A 19,495-nucleotide genomic window follows, 5' to 3' on the forward strand; every position below is an offset into this window, starting at 1 on the left:
TTGGCAGCAGAGATAATGTGTCTGTACCTGGAGCACTGTCAACACGCACCCACACAACTGGGACGTGAATCCTTGTTAAACCAGCACAAAGCACACAAAGGGGGGTGCAGAGAGGAGACACATGGGAGCAGCCAGGCAGCTACAAACTTAATATTTGTTATTTGAGGTTTTCACGTTGATTTGTATGAAGTTCGGTCTCTGATTACAACACTTGGATAAAACAGCTCAATGTAGAGGACGGAAGTGTAAAGAAAACAATACATTAATCATAATCTAATAATAGCAGTGGCTCTTTTCAGGAAAACCACTATAGAGTCTGACTAAAGAGCATTTAACACAAGTCAACTGGATGATAATAGCATTTGAAGGTTTCAATCCTCCCTGGCTGCTAACATGTCGACAAAGCAGGTAACAGGAAGAAATAAAGATCTGGAAAAAGAAACCACACTTTACTGTCTTTTCTCAGGCAGAGGCTCATCATACAAATGCAAAGAAGAGATGTATATACACACACACGCACACACACACACGCACACACAGAGTGGACAAGGACCACAAACATCAGCAAAGTGTCCATAGGACACAGGAGTACAGTACAGAGCCCAGGTTGAGTCTGATGAACAGACTGATGAGTCACGGAGCTTGTCAGGACTTATTTATAACAAGTGAGAAGAAAACTGAGGTCACACCTGCCTGTGAAGAGAGCTCAAGTGGAGGTGATGATTTTTTTGACATATTAAGAAACTGAATGTAGTTGGACAACTGCAGGGGAGCAGTGGAAGTTCAACATACCTGGAAACTTTATCATCTAATACGAGTCATGTAAGGTAATAATAGCCTGTAATATCAGACAGCTGCATATTACAGCTACTCCAGTATTTTCTAATAATGACTGTCCGTTAATCATGTCTCATATTTTATCTAATTTTAGTAGTAAAAATCACATCTGACCAGGAAAAGCAACATTTCAGAAACCTGAAAAGACTTGTGTTGTCAGAATATTAATTGACTAATTGATATAACTATTATTCACTGCAGCTCTAAACATGTTTGTATGTTAATTTTCTATTTATATTATTAATTCTATTATATTCAGTGTTAAAATAAATCAGTTTTGCACACGTGGTACATAGCACTCAAGTTATTGCTATTTACTTTTTTAACTCATCCTTGTATTTAATTCCCTGCACTGCTGCTCTGACCATCCTCTTCTTATTGCTTCTTGGATCAATAAGCTTGAATGATTCACAGAGCAAATAAAAAATGAATTCACCTACACACTCGTTTTGTCATTTTGTTGAATCTGTGGTGACATTTCAGCCACAAATTAAATTCCTGTTTGATTACAGAGGACTGAAGGGCAAAACCAAAACATCCACCTAAAGCTCTTTCCAGACCAGGCAGGCTCCTTCCCTGATATAAATAGGTCCAGAGATCAGCTGGCGATGTGAGACCGTCTGCAGGAGGCTGTATGCTAATGACCGGCTGGGGGGGGGGGACTCGATGCGTCTCACACCAAACCTCCCACAGCCACAACCACAGGTACCGGAGGAGATGCTGATTGGTTGTTCAGGGTGCTATGACTACTGTTGCTATGTGAGCAGGCAGCAGCCTTTTAGAAACTAGATGGTGATGGTGAGCAGCCTACAGCGACCCTACATCTGCATGTGGTATATTCACTAGAGGCTGAGAAACCACTGCAGACACTGTGAAATGGAGCAGCTCAGATTGAAATGTGGCTCTGCAGCAGAGGGGGGTTAGCTGGGCGGGGTCGACACGCGGAGCCACAGGCCTTTATGAGACTTAGAGGTTAGTTGGGAAAGCTCTACAGGAAGAGAGTTTAGTGGAAAAAAGGATGGTTATTGTGATCACAGCTCTACGTAAATGTAAAACACTACGACTGAAACAGCTACTGTCAGAGATTTAAGATTCAGCCAAGTGATTATTAATCACAGTCCCTCAAACAGTAAAGTACAAGCAATAACTACTGCAAAAGACTAAAGCGGCTGTGACAGTCAATCAGCATTCTCAGTGTAGCACAGTGTAAAAGTCTTTTTGACCAGGAATTGGACTGGTAAACTCTCCAATGTGAACAGTCCCTGAATGAACTTAAGTGACAACCTCATTGTGTCTTTCTTAACAGAAACCACAATTCAGATTACGAATATGTGGACGTGCCAAACACAAGGCCAGTGGTGAATGTAGGCAGGAATCAGTAAGAATACTCCTAATGTCTAATGCTGGACCAACACCCAACCTAAACTGATCCTCTTAATTTAGAATAATATAATTATTAGTATCAGTCAAGATGTAGAGAAACTCCCTGAGGAAACAATACAAATTTCAACAAAGAGCTGTGGAGTGATGAGGACACAGGGCTGGTTCTGACTGCTCTGTGTTTACAGTACTTATAAAGTTAGACACTCAACAAGACCCCTGTTTGCCAGACCAGATTAGTCTGTCTGTGACTTCTGTCCAGAAAGACACAGGCTGTTGGCCTAAACATGTTTGTGTCGGAGGTCTGAAGACTCGCAGTGACGTGTTGAGGGCTGTGTACTGTACTTACCCCGTTCCACTCCACGCTCATACTCACTTCCTCGCCACCGTCCGGCCCGCTCTCGTACTTCACCGTGTCGGAGTTCAAACTCTCACGACTTCGCTGCTTCTCTCGGGCCTCCGGCTCGCTCAGCACCTCGGCCACGCGCTGCTTGTGCACGTTGTCCAGGCCCTGACACGCACACGCACGTGCACGCACACACACACACACACACACACACACACACAAGCAATAAATGCCAATTCAACAAATCCAATTAAGTGCACTGTCACTCACACACACACACACACACACTGCACAGTACCAGTTCATCCAATCCAATTAATATTAACGTTACACACTTCTGCCACCTGCTACACTGAACCCAGCAGAACCTCACACTTTAACTCCATCAACTCAGCAGACATTACATACAGTGTTTTCTCCACAAATAAGCTACAAAAAAAATGCACACCCAGCCTGTAAACTTTGTTTGTTTACTCCTGCAAGTGAGTAGGGGCATGTTGTGCATTAACTTATTTATTGTAATTGCAATTTGTGGTACTAAAGCTAATTCTGCCAATTCAGATTCTCAGCAGGTTTCTATATTAAAACCAACATCTTAACCAAAATGTCATTTTACTCTCTACAGCTTTAACTGCAGTGGCACCACAGGAATCCTGTTTAAATTCTTAGTGCAGTATCATATGTGAGATACCTGACATTAAATCCTACTTCAGGATAAAAACTGCAGTGCTTCACCACTTCTTATCTTCACAGGAGACCCCATTAAGTCTTATAAGCAACACACCATGAGAGAGAGTTAGAAAGCTTCACTCCAGGCTCTGCAGCATCCTAAGTGTATCATCTCAGCTCTAATGTTACACCAGAATGGGCATTTTCTGCTTGTTAATCTGCCTTAAATGCTGCTCTGACCCATTTGGTCAGGGAACTGGTACAGTCAGGCACTCTCTCTGTAGTCCAGACATCCACAGTGACGTCTGAACGCTGGCTAGGAATCCTGTGTTATTAGTCACATCATCTAGAGACCACACCTGCTTCCTGGAACGCATCGCAGCTTCCTCCAGAGTCTCGGCCGCCTCGAACTTGCCCTGCCTCTTGTAGAGGGCGCCCAGGTTCTTCAGGGTGGTGGTCACCGTGGGGCTGCAAAAACAAGAAGTAGAAACATCTCATCACGTGGAAGGTTTTGGTGAAGGAAGAGCCAAGATTAACACACTCACATTATATTAAAACGGTGGACACCATCGTTTGAATTTGTCTTAAACAGATGAAGATAACAGAACACAGCAGCAGGTTTGTACCAGGGTTTGATTGCAGAACAGATGATTTTTAACTCTTTAGAAGAAAAGAATCACTTTTTAGTTTTACCTGGTGAGATGTAATAATCATATGCAACTATTAATGAGGGTCAAGCAGACTTCTTGTTGTAAGAAAACATTTGAATAGATTTAGACCCATCTTTCTGTCCTGCTGCTGGTTACATCACTCATCTTCACATCTAACGAACTGACCTGTCGACCTTACACGCTTTGTACCAGCCTCCATATTCACCAAATGGAGAGCCGTCCTTTGGCTTTCCCTAGGAGACAAAATCATCAGCAGTTTACAAAAACATGCAGCAAGGAATCAACAAGAACTTAAGTGTGGATGAGAAGCAAAAACCCATCAACTAAAATATGAAATTTCACGTGCATTTAAAAATGCAAATGTAGCTATTTCTAAACTGGAGCTGTTTTAAATACCATCAAAGGCACCATGAAGGGCATTTGAGTTGTGGGATTATAGTGCGATCTGGATTCCTTCCCCTGAACAACTAAACCCTTAAAACCATGAAGAAATAAACCTGTAGGTGGAAAAGTTGGCTACTCACACCCCTGTAAGCAGTGGCGGCTTAGTCCTGAGACTTAATCTGCTAATCCATTGCTTTGTAGAGTCAATCCATCTTAAATATGTTTTGTTAAACTAATATTCAACAAGTGAAGGGTCAGATGTTTGATAAAACTTTGGGAAACACTGTGTAATGAGTATTTTCCTTGAATTACAAATGATGAAAACAAGCAGCATTTGAATCAGCAGCTGCAGACGTTCACCTTGCTTTGTTCCTCCCGCTCCTCAGCATGCATCCAGATTGGTTTGTTCTCATCTGCAGAAAAAAAAACAAAATCATCAGACACATAGAAAAATATAAACCAGGTATGACAAACATTCACTCAGATAAAGTGCAGGAGAGGATGCGCTTTAAGACGACTTTCAGGTTGAGTGTTTTTCAGCTGAAAGGTCATTTTTGTTTACAGCTATGAAAATGATAACAGCAGCCTGAAAACATTAACCTTTATATTAGAAGAAGAAAATGCCAGTGATTGTGAACCAGCACAAATCAATCTGTACTGTATTTCTTTTAAGTCACCCTTGATAAGAGGACACTGGCTGCAGTGTTTAAAATGCAAAACTGGGTTGTGCACTTTTGTTATCAGTCAACATACCGTCAACAGAGCCAAACTCCCTCTCGTGAGCACGGGTGAGGATTTCTTTATACAGAGTCTCGGCCTGCTTGAACTTGCCCTGCTTCAGGTAACAAGACGCCTAAAAACAACAGACATTAAGAGTCAGCATAACACTGGAAATTATAAGACACGCTCATTTGCGACCAGTCGAAAGCAGCCTCGACACTGCTGACCTTTCAGGGGAACAGAGAGCTGAAGAGTCCAAAACAAAAGGAGTTATTGTAGCTGTGCTGAGCTGGAGTAACAAACTGCTCCACAGAAAGGTCATGGTTCACAGGAAGTTATGGCACCAACATGTCTTTAAAGTAAACTCTCACAGCTTCATATCCCATTATCATGACTCTAGTTCCTGAGTTTATAGGTAATTAAATAACCCAAACTGATAAAAGCAACTACTGCTGCCCACCCCTCCTTCACCCTCACCAGGTTGTTCTTGGTCTTGGCCACGTTGGGGTCGTCGGGGCCCAGTTTGGTCTGGTAGATCTCCAGTGCCCTCATGTAGTAGTACTCCACCTCCTCGTACTTGCCCTGGTTCTGACACAGCAGGGCCAGGTTGTTCAGCTGCTTGGCCACATCAGGGTGGTCCTTCCCCAGCACCTGGCAAGCACACACAGGGTTAAAACAACATTCGCTGCAGCAAACAAAACATCTTTTAAACAACAGTGTGTCTCAGGCAAGTGTTATTTGGTCAACGACTCTTATCCAAGATGAGAAATGATCCCCAGCCTGTAGCCAGCTGGTGAATCTGTTCTCGTAGCAGGAGCTCAAACTGTTTTCTATTCTACAAAATGCAAATCTTGAAAACGAGCCACTTTCATTTGGCCAAGCATATTGGGAATTTAATCTGTGACCTACGTTAGCACTCCAACCCCATCTGCTTCGTGAACGACATACAGTAGGTGTTACATAATTAAATTTGAGCTGGGCCAAACGACTGACAAATGACTGACCTGCTTAATAAAATAACAGCTGAGTACAGAAAATAAAAAGATTAGAGTAGCAACAAAACAGCGTAACAGAAAACTAAATCCTCCTCTCTGCACATGCATCCTAAAAATGCAGAACAGTGAAAACAATCTTTAAAAAAGGAAGTCTTTGCATTAATGTGGATCTGAGAGCGGTGTAAGCTTTTCCTGTGTGCTGAGGAGGCTTAAATGAAATTCAGACATGATCGACATGTAGCGGAAACACTAGAGAAGAGTTAACCAGAACAAGAAAACTGCTGCAAGGATTTCATGAGTCCAACCAGGAAGGAATAAGAGGCAGAGGAGATGGAGGAGAGAAAACGAATGAAGCCAGTGAAGCTCTTTGAAACATTCATTACAAACAGCTGGGAAAAGGGATGTAAACAGTAGGAGATCAGACAAAACCTAAGAAAGAAAAGCATCAGGTGATAATCAATAATAGTATCAGAAATAAAAAGTAAGCCCAGTAACTTGTGGTTTGTCTTTGTCTCTAATTTCTGGCTTCACTTCACTGAGGCCGACATCTGGGGGAGGTCTGATATCAAACTCTTGCTGAGCCTTTCAGGATCACGTCCTCCCTGTGGGAGCCAGGATGCTGCAAAGCTTTCTGAGCACTGCTACCTACAGTTTTCACTCAGTCCTGGCCTCCCACGCAGAACAACACATTAGACAGCTTTCTTGTAAACAATGTCAGCTGGAAAAAGCATTGCCATGAGCCATGTGCTGCATGAAGGTCACAGTTTACTGATGGATGCCATGCCCTCAAATATGCTGCAGTCTGTTATGCTTTCAAAATTAATGACTGAATCTATGTTTTACAAAAATATTTACTGAATATTCTCTAATTTCAGCTTTTGTAAGGATTTGCAGGATTTCTTTGTAACATACAACAGAAACACAGGAACACCTGTGGGTTTTTGTTTTTCAGAGAAGCCGAGGGTTGTGAACACGTCACATCAGGCTCTGAGAAATTATAATATTTTCACCACTTTGTAGACTCCTATAATAAGTATTACACATAATTTGAAATGTCTACAATCCTCATCAAAGGTTAGGCCACGACTTTCTCGTGCAGAGAAAATAATGGCAATATATTCCTGTGATGCTTTTTTTATCCCCACTGAAACGCATCAGTAGCAGCTTATTATTTCATTCCCCCAGTCTCCACTGTCCCTGGACTCAGTTTGAAGCTGAGCTCCGAGCTTCTATAAAAAAAAAAAAAGACAAAACTGCAGCAGAGAATGAATTCTTCAGATTCAGCAGCTCTGCTGCAGCCTCCTTACACTTCCCCGTCTGTGCAGGAAAACTTTGTGGCAAATCTTCCAGCTTAAGAGAGCGCACTGTCATCTGAGTTTAAGTAGCATGAAAAAAATGAAATCATTCAGCTTAACCAAAGCTGACGTCTCATTCTCAGAGGGAAACGGAGGATGATATGTTCAGAGGGAAGAGCTGAGGACACAGATTAGTGAACAGAAAGCATCTTCCACATTTTCAGGATTGCTGAGCAATGAACTAGAGCTGAGGCAAAATAATGATGGTCTTCCTGGATGTAGTACCATCTTCAAACAAGGCAAAGTGATGAGAAAATGAGCAGGAACAGCTCGAAACAGAAGAACCTGAGCTGAAAATGAGGTAAAATTAATTATGCATGTAAGCAATACTAAGAAAACATTTAGGGTTCTCATCTGATATTTGTATAAGATATAATCTGTTTGTTTTACGCTACTAGAATAAAACAGAGCTGGTGTTCCTGAACGTGTCACCAAGTGTTTGTGCTTCATTCTGCTGCCTTTAAACCAGTGACTCATGGAGATGCTCTTTAGTGAAATCTCTAGTGTTTGACTGCTTTGTCCCTAACCAGGACACAGAGTTTAACTGAAAGTGTGAAACTAAACTTTGGTTTAAAACTTAGTCTGCTAAAGAAAAAGAAAAAAAAACGACCACCTGTTAGTTCTGGAAGTAAATACAGATGTTTAAACAGCCACTCAGTCAATTATTTCTATTATCTGTTGAACTCTGACTGAATCTAGTTGTCATTTAACCTTTAACTCACCTTTTCTCTGATCTCCAGCGCTCTCTTGCACAGAGGCTCTGCTTCCTTGTACTTTCCTCTCTTCCCATAGAGAACAGCCAGGTTGTTAAGGGTGGCAGCGACCTGACATGGATACAAACACATTTATTATTCTAAAATAATCAGATTTTCAAATCTCAATCATCTTCACCCGCGTGTGCAACCGCAAGATCCGCCACACCAGCACAGTGCCATTGATCTGGTGACCGACGAGGAAGGAGAGGCCGAGCGGAAACTGGAAGTGATTATGGTGGGCAGTGATCTGATCCCAATCAGATGTGTGATGAATCTCCAACATGTGCATTCAGGAGGAGGTCACCTCTGATCTCTGAGTCAGACCAGGATCTGGAGGCCATGTGGACAGAGTGGGAGGAAAAGAGGGAGGAAGGGCAGGAAGATGAGAGGCAGTGATGGAGGAGTAAGAAGAGTAAGAGGGAACAAGGAGGAAACTTAAAGTGTAGGACAGGAGGAGCCAGAGCTCTTACAGCTCTAGGTCTAGCTTTGTGTTCACTATGATTTATGTGTATCCTCACTTTTCACCCCCCACCTATAACAGGGGTGGCCAACCCTGGTCCTTGAGAGCCACTGCCCTGCTTGTTTTCCAACTCTCCCTACAGATAAGAGAGAGGTCCAAAAGTAGAACACTACTCTGATCCAGATCAGACCAGCTATTCCTCCCAGTCACCCCCTCTTGGCTAAGCTCCCTGTCCATAACCCCTGGATCCTTCAGTCTGTCTGATGCATAATCAGAAACCACAACGTGCCTGGCCCTGTGGACAGGGCAGAGCCAGTTGAATAAGGTGATATTAAGCTTAGAGCAGGTCCAACCACTCTACTTTCCACATTTCACAGCCAGGACTCATTATGATAAAAGACACATGTGGCAAAGCTTCAAGCCACTTGATCTGGAATTACAGAAACGTTGATGCATCATAACCAGCAAATTAAACTGTCCAGTAAATTCAAACGTGATTCCAGCATTACTAAAACAAATACCTGACCCCAATTAAATTCTAACCAGTTCAAGTGTAGAATCCTCAAATAAGGAGATGACAAAGGTGAGAAGAAGAGAAAGAGACATGAAGACTGAAAAGAGGAGGGAGATACCAAAAACATGGATTCACAATAAAAAATAATGTGACAGAAAGAAAGAAAGCGCAGGAGTGAATCGCTGCTGTTTCGTTGCCAAATGATTTAATCTGATTTGCAAATCACTGACTAAAATCACTTCCTCGTGGAAAAGAGGATGGAGGTGGTAAAGGGGGAGGGCTAACCTCAGCGTCACAGTGTGGAGAGTGATGGAGGTCCAGACAGTGGAGACACAGGCCTGCTGGGGTTAACACAGTTAGTCGACCTGCTGTGTGTTTACAGTAGCACTGACAAACACAGGTTAATGGATCTGAGGAATATTTATAAAGTCCTCCGTCTTCACATTGACCGTCGTGGACACATACATTAGGGCTGTCTGGGAGACGTGTAATTAGGTCATTTAAATGTATAAGACAGGAAGCAGTCCCAGCACAGCACTTTATATCAGCAGTTAGTATCTTTCGATGTATATTTAACACCCTGTGTATTTCAAATAAATGGGTTTGGGCCGTCTTTGGTGTTATATGTGTTACCTGAAGGCAAAAATATTTTTTAATGAATGTTATTGATCCCTGGGGGGGAACAGGGGCAGTGCAGCAGTGAAGAACAGCTGCAGAGCAAAGAGCAGTGTCTAACAAGATATAAAAAAAAAAACCTATTTATCTTTACATTAAATACCCAGCTCTGATTAGGTGTTTATTAAACTACAGAAAGGAATCCATTGTTGGTGCTCTTATATATGAAAGAAATATTGGGAAGATCAGAAGATCAGTGCTGCTCTGATTTCTCTACGGTAAATACAAAGCTGGTAAACATGACACGTGTTTCTTGTCTGGGTTCAATTTATTGTTGAGTTTTAAGTTTCTGCTTTTTTCTGCACATGACTTCAATCTACAACATTTTAGATGAAACTGAGATAGAGGCTTTATATTGAGATAAAAATGATTATATCAATGTCAAACCCTGAACAACTGAGTAAGACTGATGCAACGCAGAGAGAGATGTACTCACAGCTGGATGGTCCCTGCCGAGAGTCTTCTCCCTGATGGCCAGAGCGTCATTCAGCAGGTTGGCTGCCTCTTTGTATTTGTTCTGATCCCTGACAGACAGAAGCAAACACAGTCAGACAATCTACACACATGGACAGCATGACAGACAGACCAGCACATAAAGAGAAGAAACATGGACCATACTGACAATTTCCACTAACAGCCCATTATTTTCAGCTGACGTGGTCAAAACAGCTTTGCAGAGGTTCCCACAGTCAATGCAACAACACATAAGTTGACCCAGTCTCTCATTCCCGTGGAGTAACAAAGCCAAAAACCTGCACCGTCTATTCAGTGGATGAGATTTGTGGATGTGAAAAAACATTGGACCAACCCGTTAAAATACTTTTCCAGCTTGTGTGTCATTCTTTAGTTCTTTTCTTCCTGGGCTGGGAAATGAACACTCGCCCACTTCTGTTACTGTACCCTATATCTCTGGTTGTCAGGCTCTGTTTGCTGACACAGAAAAGCACCCAGTTCTCATTTGTAGGCCAATCACAAAGCACAAGGAGGAACATGCCACCGTGTTGTGAGGGGACAAAACATGCCGGTCTGCTATCACATCCTTCTGAAAAAGCCAAGTTGTGCTATGGAAGCGCCAAGGTCATAAACATCCCTCTGCCTGAAATCTACCAACCACTGTAAAAGCGAACACTGTCCCAGCATTCATTAAGAAGCTTTTACTTCAATCTGAGGATTGAGGATTCATAAACCAGAGCACACTACAAAAAATACAAAGACACAAAATATACAAATACACAATACATTAATATGCATCGATTCTGAAGAATGCAGCAGGGATGGCATATTTTAAAATGTGGACTAACCCTAAAACCAACATATTTCATCTCGTCTAAACAGACACACCTTAATCTCATTGGAATGATGATTAGATGGATGTGACACACTAACCTGTAAACGAGTGCTAGGATATTCAGCATGGTGGCCACATCTGGGTGGTCATGTCCAGAGGTCTTCTCCAGGTCTTCCAGGGCCTGTTTGCAAAGGGGCACAGCCACCTCATACCTGCCCTGCGAGGCGTACTGGATCACCAGGTTGTGGAGGGTCCTCAGACGGGCTGGGATCTCGTAGCCTCCCTGCTGGGCAGCTGCTGCCGCGGCGCTGCCATGGGCCGGTTGGACTGGAGGCACAAGGAGGAAAGTTAGAAAAGATTAGACACCAGGATACAAACCTCTGTGCTAATATCACAGTATTTAACAAGTGGCTGATACAGTTACGTTCATGTAAATTATGGGCTGCAAGCAGTAATTTTCATACAATGAGCTGTTTGCTCTCCAAAATGTCACATAATCAAGACAATGTCCTGAAGCCCAAGATGACGACTTTAAAATGCAAACAGAACAAAATGCACAGCAGCCTTCTGTGTGTTACGATCAGCGGGGTCAGGACTGACATGTCTCTCCTGACATGTCTCACTCTGTGTGAGCAGGAGGTCAGGAAACCACCTGAGTAAAAGCAGCCAGCTCTAGATTTACTCTGAAGGATACGGCCACTGCACTAACAACACTGAAGTTCATTATACAAAATATAATTATATAATTATATAATTATCATTATATAACAATTAATAGAAGAAAGGCATTGGTTAAATGACTGGAATGTAAATGTTTGTACAGTCCACAGGCAGCACGGTGTCTGAGTGGTTAGCACTGTTGCCTCACAGCCAGAAGGTTCCTGGTTTGAAACCCATCAGGGGCCTTTCTGTGTGGAGTCTGCATGTTCTCCCTGTGCTTGTGTGGGTTTTCTCCAGGTACTCTGGTTTCCTCCCACAGTCCAAAAACATGTATGTCAGGTTGATTGGTGACTCTAAATTGCCCATAGGAGTGAGTGTGAGTGTGTGAGGTTGTTTGTCTCTATGTGGCCCTGTGATGGACTGGGGACCTGTCCAGGGTGGACCCCTGCCTTTCACCCAGAGAGAGCTGGGACAGGCTCCAGCAGGTCCCTGTGACCCTGGTTAAGGACTAAGAGGGTATAGATGATGGATGGATGGATTTATAGTTCAATCACTGTATGTGAGGCCAGTTTTAAGAAAGGCAGAGCTGTCATCACCATTATCTTTTTCCTGCTGACAGCAATTTACCAAACCCTCAAAGGCCTAATAGGCTTGTGAAGGAAAGCCATCCAATCTAGTGCACACAGGCAGCTCTGTCTCACACTGACAATGGATTCGATGATCCATTCCTTCTCCCTGCACCAACAGATCCTAAACACACCCCATCGCTCTCTTTCTGCATACATTTTCATTTCTATTCTTTTCCCACTCTATCCTCTACATTAGGCAGACATTTGTTTGCACTGTGTCCAATTTGTAAAAATGACACCAAAAACTACTGCCACTGTTTTTAGTTTTGTATATACCGTCCTCACATGTAGCTACTTCATGTATTTACTGTAAGCACAGATGTAGGTGTGAGAAGGAATGTGCGGGTGTGTGTATTACCTCAAGAAGCAACAACGAGTGTTTATGTGGAAATGGGTGTGGGTGTATAATTACTGCATTACTGTATGCACTATGCACTGTCCCATTTGGCCTCATGATTTTTGGTTGCATTTATCTCAAAATACCCAACAGCTCATTTTCACAGTGCTCTACTGCGTCCACATCTTCAAACTGATTGAGATTTATGTTGCTGAAGGTTGTCAGAATTCATTCAGTGCTGTTGGACAACACAGCAAAGGCTCTACCAAAACTGCTAGGGGGAAACGCTGAGTGACGAGCTTAATGTAAAACATTAAAAACATTTTCTGTCACTAAAACAGGAGTAAATGGTGCATTTGTTAATTTAGCAGTTTAACAAAGAAGCAACAAAGAGGACTGGAGTGCACAGAGCTGGAGTCTGGCTCAGACAGGGTGTGAACCAGTCTGCTGTCCATTTTGTCAGCAATTTAAACTGGCTGACGAACTGGTGCCAGGAGTCAAACAGGAATCATTGTGGTGCAAAAATGGTTTAAGCAACACTCTCACTGTTAAATCTGGCAGTGAACTGCTGTGTTGGTTTCTCCTTTTGCCGTGGTACAAACGTTTAGATTTTAAAACAACACAGAACACACTTTAGGAACACTGAAACTTCATAACACCAGTCTGGTTGGGTGGTTTTCCCTCCATCTGGCATCTCTCCCAGCTGAACTAACTCCTGACTAATGGGCCTCTACAGCCAACACAGCTCTCAGGGCTGGACAGGCCTCGCCATCAAACGGTGAGAGACGGGTGAAGATCGGGAGCAAAGACGGACTGAGGAGTGTATGTACAGAGGGTGAAGTGGTGAAGAGATAAAGAGTCATAAGGCAAAAAAATTAACGAACAAGGGGAGAAACTTATCTCTATATATTATGTGTTATGTTCTGGTGACTCCTGAGTAGATTCCACTTCAGTTATTACAGCAACTTCTGTTATTACAGCAATGCAGAAAGATTAAGGACTTAATTTGAGTCACTGATCTATTTCAGGTTCAGACTCCATGAAAAAGAGCACCCATCCTACTGAATCTAAATCCCAAGGCTACAAGCTATATTTCATATTTGGGTGCAGGCTTGAAAATGCTTGAGTGCCCTCCAGAGTCGCAGGAAGAAAGTGAAGCTGGGACACTTACTGCCTGGGGCTTGGTCGTCCTGGTCATCGGGGAACAGATCATCCAGAGTCTCTTTAGTGGAGTCGGAGTCTTTCTCCTCCTGAGAGAGGAGACAAGAAAAACAGAAAAGTGACTGTTTCCAAAATCCACAGAGAAATGATATCAACTCATGTGCTGACGTTGCTGATACTCTACTCTGGGTCCAGTCAAGCTTATTTTAAAGTACAGTACTTAAAATACTGGAGAGCGTTTACATCGGCAGTTTTTATTCATCTCTGCTGCTGTTAAGGAAAGTGACTGTACAGCATTAAATAAAAGCAGTGGGAGAGAAGGTGCAACATAAACCAATGCTGAGCTTATCTAGATACTTTACACAAACAATCAAAGTGACACTTACTGTGGCTGATGAAGCCCAGCTGCTGCTACAACAAACTTGTTTTTCCAGTTTTCGACTGACAGACAGTAAAAATCCAGTAAAACTGTCTTTATTTATTATTTTAAAACTGCTACACTTCCTCTAAATAAAAATAAATTTAAAAAAAAAAAATCAACCTTTTTTATGCAAATGTAAACATGTCATGATATCATGTTGATATGACACCAACATGTTGTCCTCTTCGTTCTCACTAGTTTGTCGTCATCTATTTTATTCCTAACCGTTTATGAATGATAACTAGTTCCTGATCTAAGGGGAAGCACCGATCCAACCAATACCACAGGCTGATACAGACTTCTGTTTTTCAAACCCTAGAATATTTCTCCATAACTAAACGAACTCTTATCACTAATTAACTTTAATGTGAGGAAGCGTGACTGGCTGTGACTAAACCAATGTGAGTGATAGTGAAAACAGAATTTTAATATCATGCTGAAACATGTGCTTTGTAAGAGAGTATCAGCAGATACTCAGCTGTCATACTACTTTGGTGCACACCTCTGCCCTGTTACAGCAGCTTCTTAGTTTAGGAAGCCTAGTTCAGTCCTGTGTGATCGACTGTGAGCAGATGGGCGAAGGGGAAAATAGTGTAAAGGTACTTTGAGTGCACTTAAGCGTAGAAACAAGTATAAGACCATTTACCGTGATAACACGTTTTGAGAAAGACCTGAGACTCACAGATGGGGACATGTCGTCGTCGTACTTCTTCAGCTGGTTCATGAACTCCAGGTGCTTCTTCTCCTCCTCCAGCTGGGCCACGCTCTGCTCGCTCTTCTGCAGTTTCTGCTGCGTCCCGGCCAGTTCGTCCCTCAGCCACTGGTTCTCCTGGCAGAGCCGGCGGACCTGAGCCCGCAGCTTCTGCTTCTCCGACTCCACTGAGCTCAGGTGGCTCGACAGTGCCATCATCACCTGGACAAAGAGGAGGTGTTTCTTTAGACACTAGTTGCTTCAGTGTTCACCGACACATCAAGAGTACTCTCTCTCTCTCTCTCGAGTAAATGTGTGCACAGAAATGTTACTGAGAGGCACTTTGGGTAAAAACACCAATCTGAGAGAATATGGTGATAAGAGAAAGGCTGGGAGTGGGGTAATTACAGAGTCTGAGGCAGAGAGACATCAGAGGTGCTGGAGCATAAAAGATATGACTCACACTGCATTTTAGCACAACTGCAAGCAAAAAGCTGGAGGTAGATATTAGACGTGCAGTGTATTGATCAGACAGTGACTCATCGTTTTGCCAGCTGAGCAATGACAAAACCAGTAGTTTATAAAGTGTCTCTGCAAATATGTTTTTTTTATTGTAGGACAGGAACCTGAAAATACTTGAGGTTATTTTGTTCATAACCCCTGAGCTTGATGAAGAAGCTTGATGATGACCTTCCACAACAACCTACAACCTACAAATCATAAAAAGCCCTGATATTTCAGCAGATAATAACTGACAGACACCAGGATGCTATGGACACATACCTGTGCCTCGCTCAGGCCCAGCTCCAGCATCTCCAGGGACTTGCGGATCATGTGGGACTTCTCCTCCACCAGGACGCCCTCCTCGTCCTGCTTCAGGCAGCGCAGCGTGCCCAGCAGGCCCTCCAGGATGGAGTGGTGCTCCTGCTTCAGGGCCTCCAGCCCCTGTATCACCTGCTTGGTCCGGGAGATGATCTCATCCTGGGACAGCTTCTCTCCAGGATCCTCCTCCTCCTTCACACACACCATGGTGGACATGTCCTCACGCATCCTGATGATTTTACAGCAGGAAAAGCAAACGTTCAGTGTCGTAAATCCATTTTACAGGGGCTTGAGATGTTTGACCTAATGCAGTGTTACAAATTATGTCCCCAGGGACCAGACAAATCAAATCAAAGCCAAAACACTGTATGAATTTAAATAAGACCGTAAAAACATTGTAGAAAATCAATCAGTCTTGGATGTCCTCATAAGTCCAGGAGCACAAACAGAGCTCTGATGAATGCAGATGGGCAAATCATTTCTAAATCCAGGCAAAAAACTAAAAAGTCAAAGCAGCTTGTTGTCATCTAAAGACGTCTTGTTGATATTAGTATCCACTCATCTTATGATTTCTACATTTAGTCCCGACAAGAAAAATAAATGAGATTTTATGCAACAAAGGTTTAACTGGGGATAATGTTTGTTAATAAAAACTATAAAAGGTCGGAAACAGGACCACGTGGAAAAGGGAGAGAAATCTGATGTCAACAGAAACATGTAGCATATTTATAAATGTATAAAAATCATCAGTGAGCAAACACGTGGCCTCCAGATGTTTCATTAACAAAAGGAATCTTCTGGTTTTATGGCTTGTTCATGGGTTTTTACAGACCCTTTACCATTAACACTGAGCTGAGAGAAACAACATTTTCTTAAAGGAGACTGCAGACCAGGACCGAACAGTTTTGGTTCAGGAGTCAGGTTGGTTCTGGTTGGGAGAATTAATAAGATGGTTCCCTCTCCAGCAACGTTGAAGATGCCTTTGAGCCAAGGCGGCGCTCAGCTTGAGAAGATTAGAACGGTGTGTGAGCAGCAGCAGAAAAAGCTGTGTAAACAAAGGTTAGATGTGATGTAGAGTTCGTAAAATCTTCTGTCAAGTGCTCTTAAAGAAAAGAGGGAGCTTCATTGAGGTGTGATAAAAGGTTTGAACCAAACCGCAGACGTTAAATCTGCTGCCTGCTGCCAGTTCAGATCCAGATGTGAGAGTTGTGGGCTGCATGTGGTTTACAGATAACAACGCATAGGAGGTGAGGAGAACTGAAGAGGAACTGACAGAAACCTCAAACAGAAACACTCAGAGAGAATGTATAGATCACACTGAGAGGCTGAAAATATTCCAATATACCGCTGAAATTTATATTATTTGCAGAACTGCAATTGATTAGTTGATTAATATGTCAGTTGACAGAGTAAAAAACTCATTTGCTAATCAAAAAAAACGTTTTTAAGCAGAAATGTCAATCACATGGTTTATCTGGCTTCTCGTATGAGGATTTGATGTTGTTCTTTGACATAAATTACTGTAAACTAACCATCTGTGGAAAACAAGACATTTAAGATGTCGCATATTTTCTGGCATTTTCACTCTGAGTAGTCAAAAAAATATTACGCAATTTTTCATAAAATCCAGTAAAATATGGTTTTAGTCTGGTATAATAAATGTTAATATGGATCATCCACAGCGGACCGATCTCTAAACATTCATATTGATGAATCCAATATCATGATACAGTCATTACACATGATCGAACAGCTTCAGCCTTAGTGATTAATAAACATCACTATTAGGCGGAGCAGCTATTACTACACACACATTAACCAAAGACTGCAGGTAGAGGCACACTGTCTGCACGCACTCAATCCCACTCCATCCCGACTTTCTTTGCTTTGTATTCATTACACACCGACTTAAGAGGATTATGACTGAGCGCTTCGGTAGCACTTGTAGCGAGCTGCCTAAAACATCTCAGTCAGCTCACCGAGCTGAAACTGCACACTGAGAAAAACACAGAAACACTGGAGTGATTTTTACTGCATGGCTCTGTTAAAATAAATAAATAAATAAAATACAGCAATGAAACTCATGGGTGCGACTGACCTAACACTAGTCTTATCCTTGATGTTCTAATGATACGAGGAGCTAGAGCCCACCTCAATAGACACGCTGCCATGGAACCAGCAGTCCGGTCCTGAACGGCCTCACAGTTCACATTTCAGCTCAGTGTGAGACGAACCAATTAGCTGAAGACGCCCTGAGCAGACGAGGCAGACAGACAAAGAGCTACAGCCCCGACTGCTCCATGTGACTCAGCAACCAGCCTGCAGCCTATCAGCTGACAGCGGAGCAGGAAGATGACGCTGTGTGCAGGACGAGGTGGAAAACAGCAGCTCCAGGTGAGCGGAGCTCTGCAGACCAGGCGCAGTTTTATTGGAACAAATGTGACCAAAAATAGAAAATATTAAAGTCAAGATTTTACTGGTCTGAAGGCCTTCAAAATTATTATTGGAAAATCACCAAAAGGCTGATAACCCAACATTTTGTCACATTAAACTATTGACTATTCATTAACTGATTTTTTTTTATTAAGGGTGGTAAAGAAAAGACTGGTTCACTCACAGCCCATCATTGAGAGCATTTGGAGGACATGTTTATAGTCTGTATTAGTCCTGCACCGTTTCATTTTACTGTATGTGGTGTCCTTTGGTCATTGAACCCTACTTTTAATGCGGAGCACTAACACCAGCCTAAAAAGTCACACTGATCACTTCTGATTAAACATGTAAAGTCAGATACAGCCCAGTTGTGTGTGCAATATCAGTCATTTTTTAAATTATTCCCAGATAACCTGCTGATTAATCTCGTTTACGTGATAGTTTTCGCTATAAAATATCAGAGAATCCCTGAAGAACAAGGTGGTATCTTCAGCTTGCTTTTGTTCTGCTCAATACTCAAAGAGAACCAGAAAATATTTAGTTAATAGTTTTAAGAAATTAATCTAAGAAATGACTAAAGCTACAATAAAATGATCAAAATAGTTGCAGATTAATTGATCAAGATACAGTTTAAGCTGCGTAACTAACGGCAGCAACTCAAACTATCTGCTCAGAATAACAAAAGTCATACCTGCAAATTTGAACAAACACATGGTTTTCTACAAAAAGCAGGTAAACAGCTATCACTGGATCTTTTAATTATGGTGAGGAAACCTAATAAGGTAGTCCAGTGTGGAAACACCTACCACTGTGGTTAGTAAAGAAATGAGAGGTGACAGAACAGCTAAAATATTCTTTAAGATGTAAGCATCAAAGTAAAAGCTGATCAAAATGAATCCACGAAAGGGCCAAGCTGTGACCCAAAGTCTGTACTTCATACTCCAACAACACAGAGCAAGGTCAAACTTTAAGCACTGGAAATGTCCCAAACTGCAAAGAACCAGACAAGCAACAACTATCACTGCAGGCGGTGTGAAACAGAAGTGAAAGTGACAGCACAATCCTTTCCCCCCCCGTTCTGATTCAACAATCTTTTATTTCTAGCATCAGATGAGTCACAGGGCGAGTCAGGGAAAACTATTTGTGATGTTAACTTTTGAAATGTAAATAGCTGGTTGGAAGTCGAGCACCTGAGGGACGCTGCAGTGATTCATATCAAGTGATAGGGAAGACAAACGCTGTGGGTGGGGGAAGGATGAGTGGATGGGTTATGTTTGGGTCCAGTGATGAAG

The 19,495-nt window shown here is 42.4% G+C and overlaps 1 protein-coding gene across 4 annotated transcripts in view; it reads right to left on the reverse strand.

The window, feature by feature from the left end:
- The window catches only part of klc1a (kinesin light chain 1a), a 31,725-nt gene that overhangs the window by 9,773 nt on the left and 2,457 nt on the right, over nt 1-19,495 (reverse strand). For 2 of the 4 annotated variants that reach the window (XM_026303932.1, XM_026304093.1), the window contains exons 2-13: nt 15,732-15,999; nt 14,940-15,170; nt 13,847-13,925; nt 11,148-11,376; nt 10,198-10,285; nt 8,080-8,181; nt 5,485-5,658; nt 5,041-5,140; nt 4,648-4,700; nt 4,069-4,136; nt 3,592-3,700; nt 2,594-2,728 (exon numbers count right to left, since the gene is read on the reverse strand). In XM_026303932.1, coding sequence (XP_026159717.1) covers nt 2,594-2,728; nt 3,592-3,700; nt 4,069-4,136; nt 4,648-4,700; nt 5,041-5,140; nt 5,485-5,658; nt 8,080-8,181; nt 10,198-10,285; nt 11,148-11,376; nt 13,847-13,925; nt 14,940-15,170; nt 15,732-15,998 — 1,635 coding nt within the window. In that variant the 5' untranslated portion in view covers nt 15,999. Of the gene's footprint in view, nt 1-2,566; nt 2,729-3,591; nt 3,701-4,068; nt 4,137-4,647; nt 4,701-5,040; nt 5,141-5,484; nt 5,659-8,079; nt 8,182-10,197; nt 10,286-11,147; nt 11,377-13,846; nt 13,926-14,939; nt 15,171-15,731; nt 16,000-19,495 lie in introns of all 4 variants that reach the window. The other 2 variants (XM_026304011.1, XM_026303846.1) reach the window with 1 other exon arrangement.

The sequence above is a fragment of the Mastacembelus armatus genome, chromosome 22 (assembly GCF_900324485.2).
Source record: "Mastacembelus armatus chromosome 22, fMasArm1.2, whole genome shotgun sequence".
In the NCBI taxonomy this organism is placed as follows: Eukaryota; Metazoa; Chordata; class Actinopteri; order Synbranchiformes; family Mastacembelidae; genus Mastacembelus; species Mastacembelus armatus.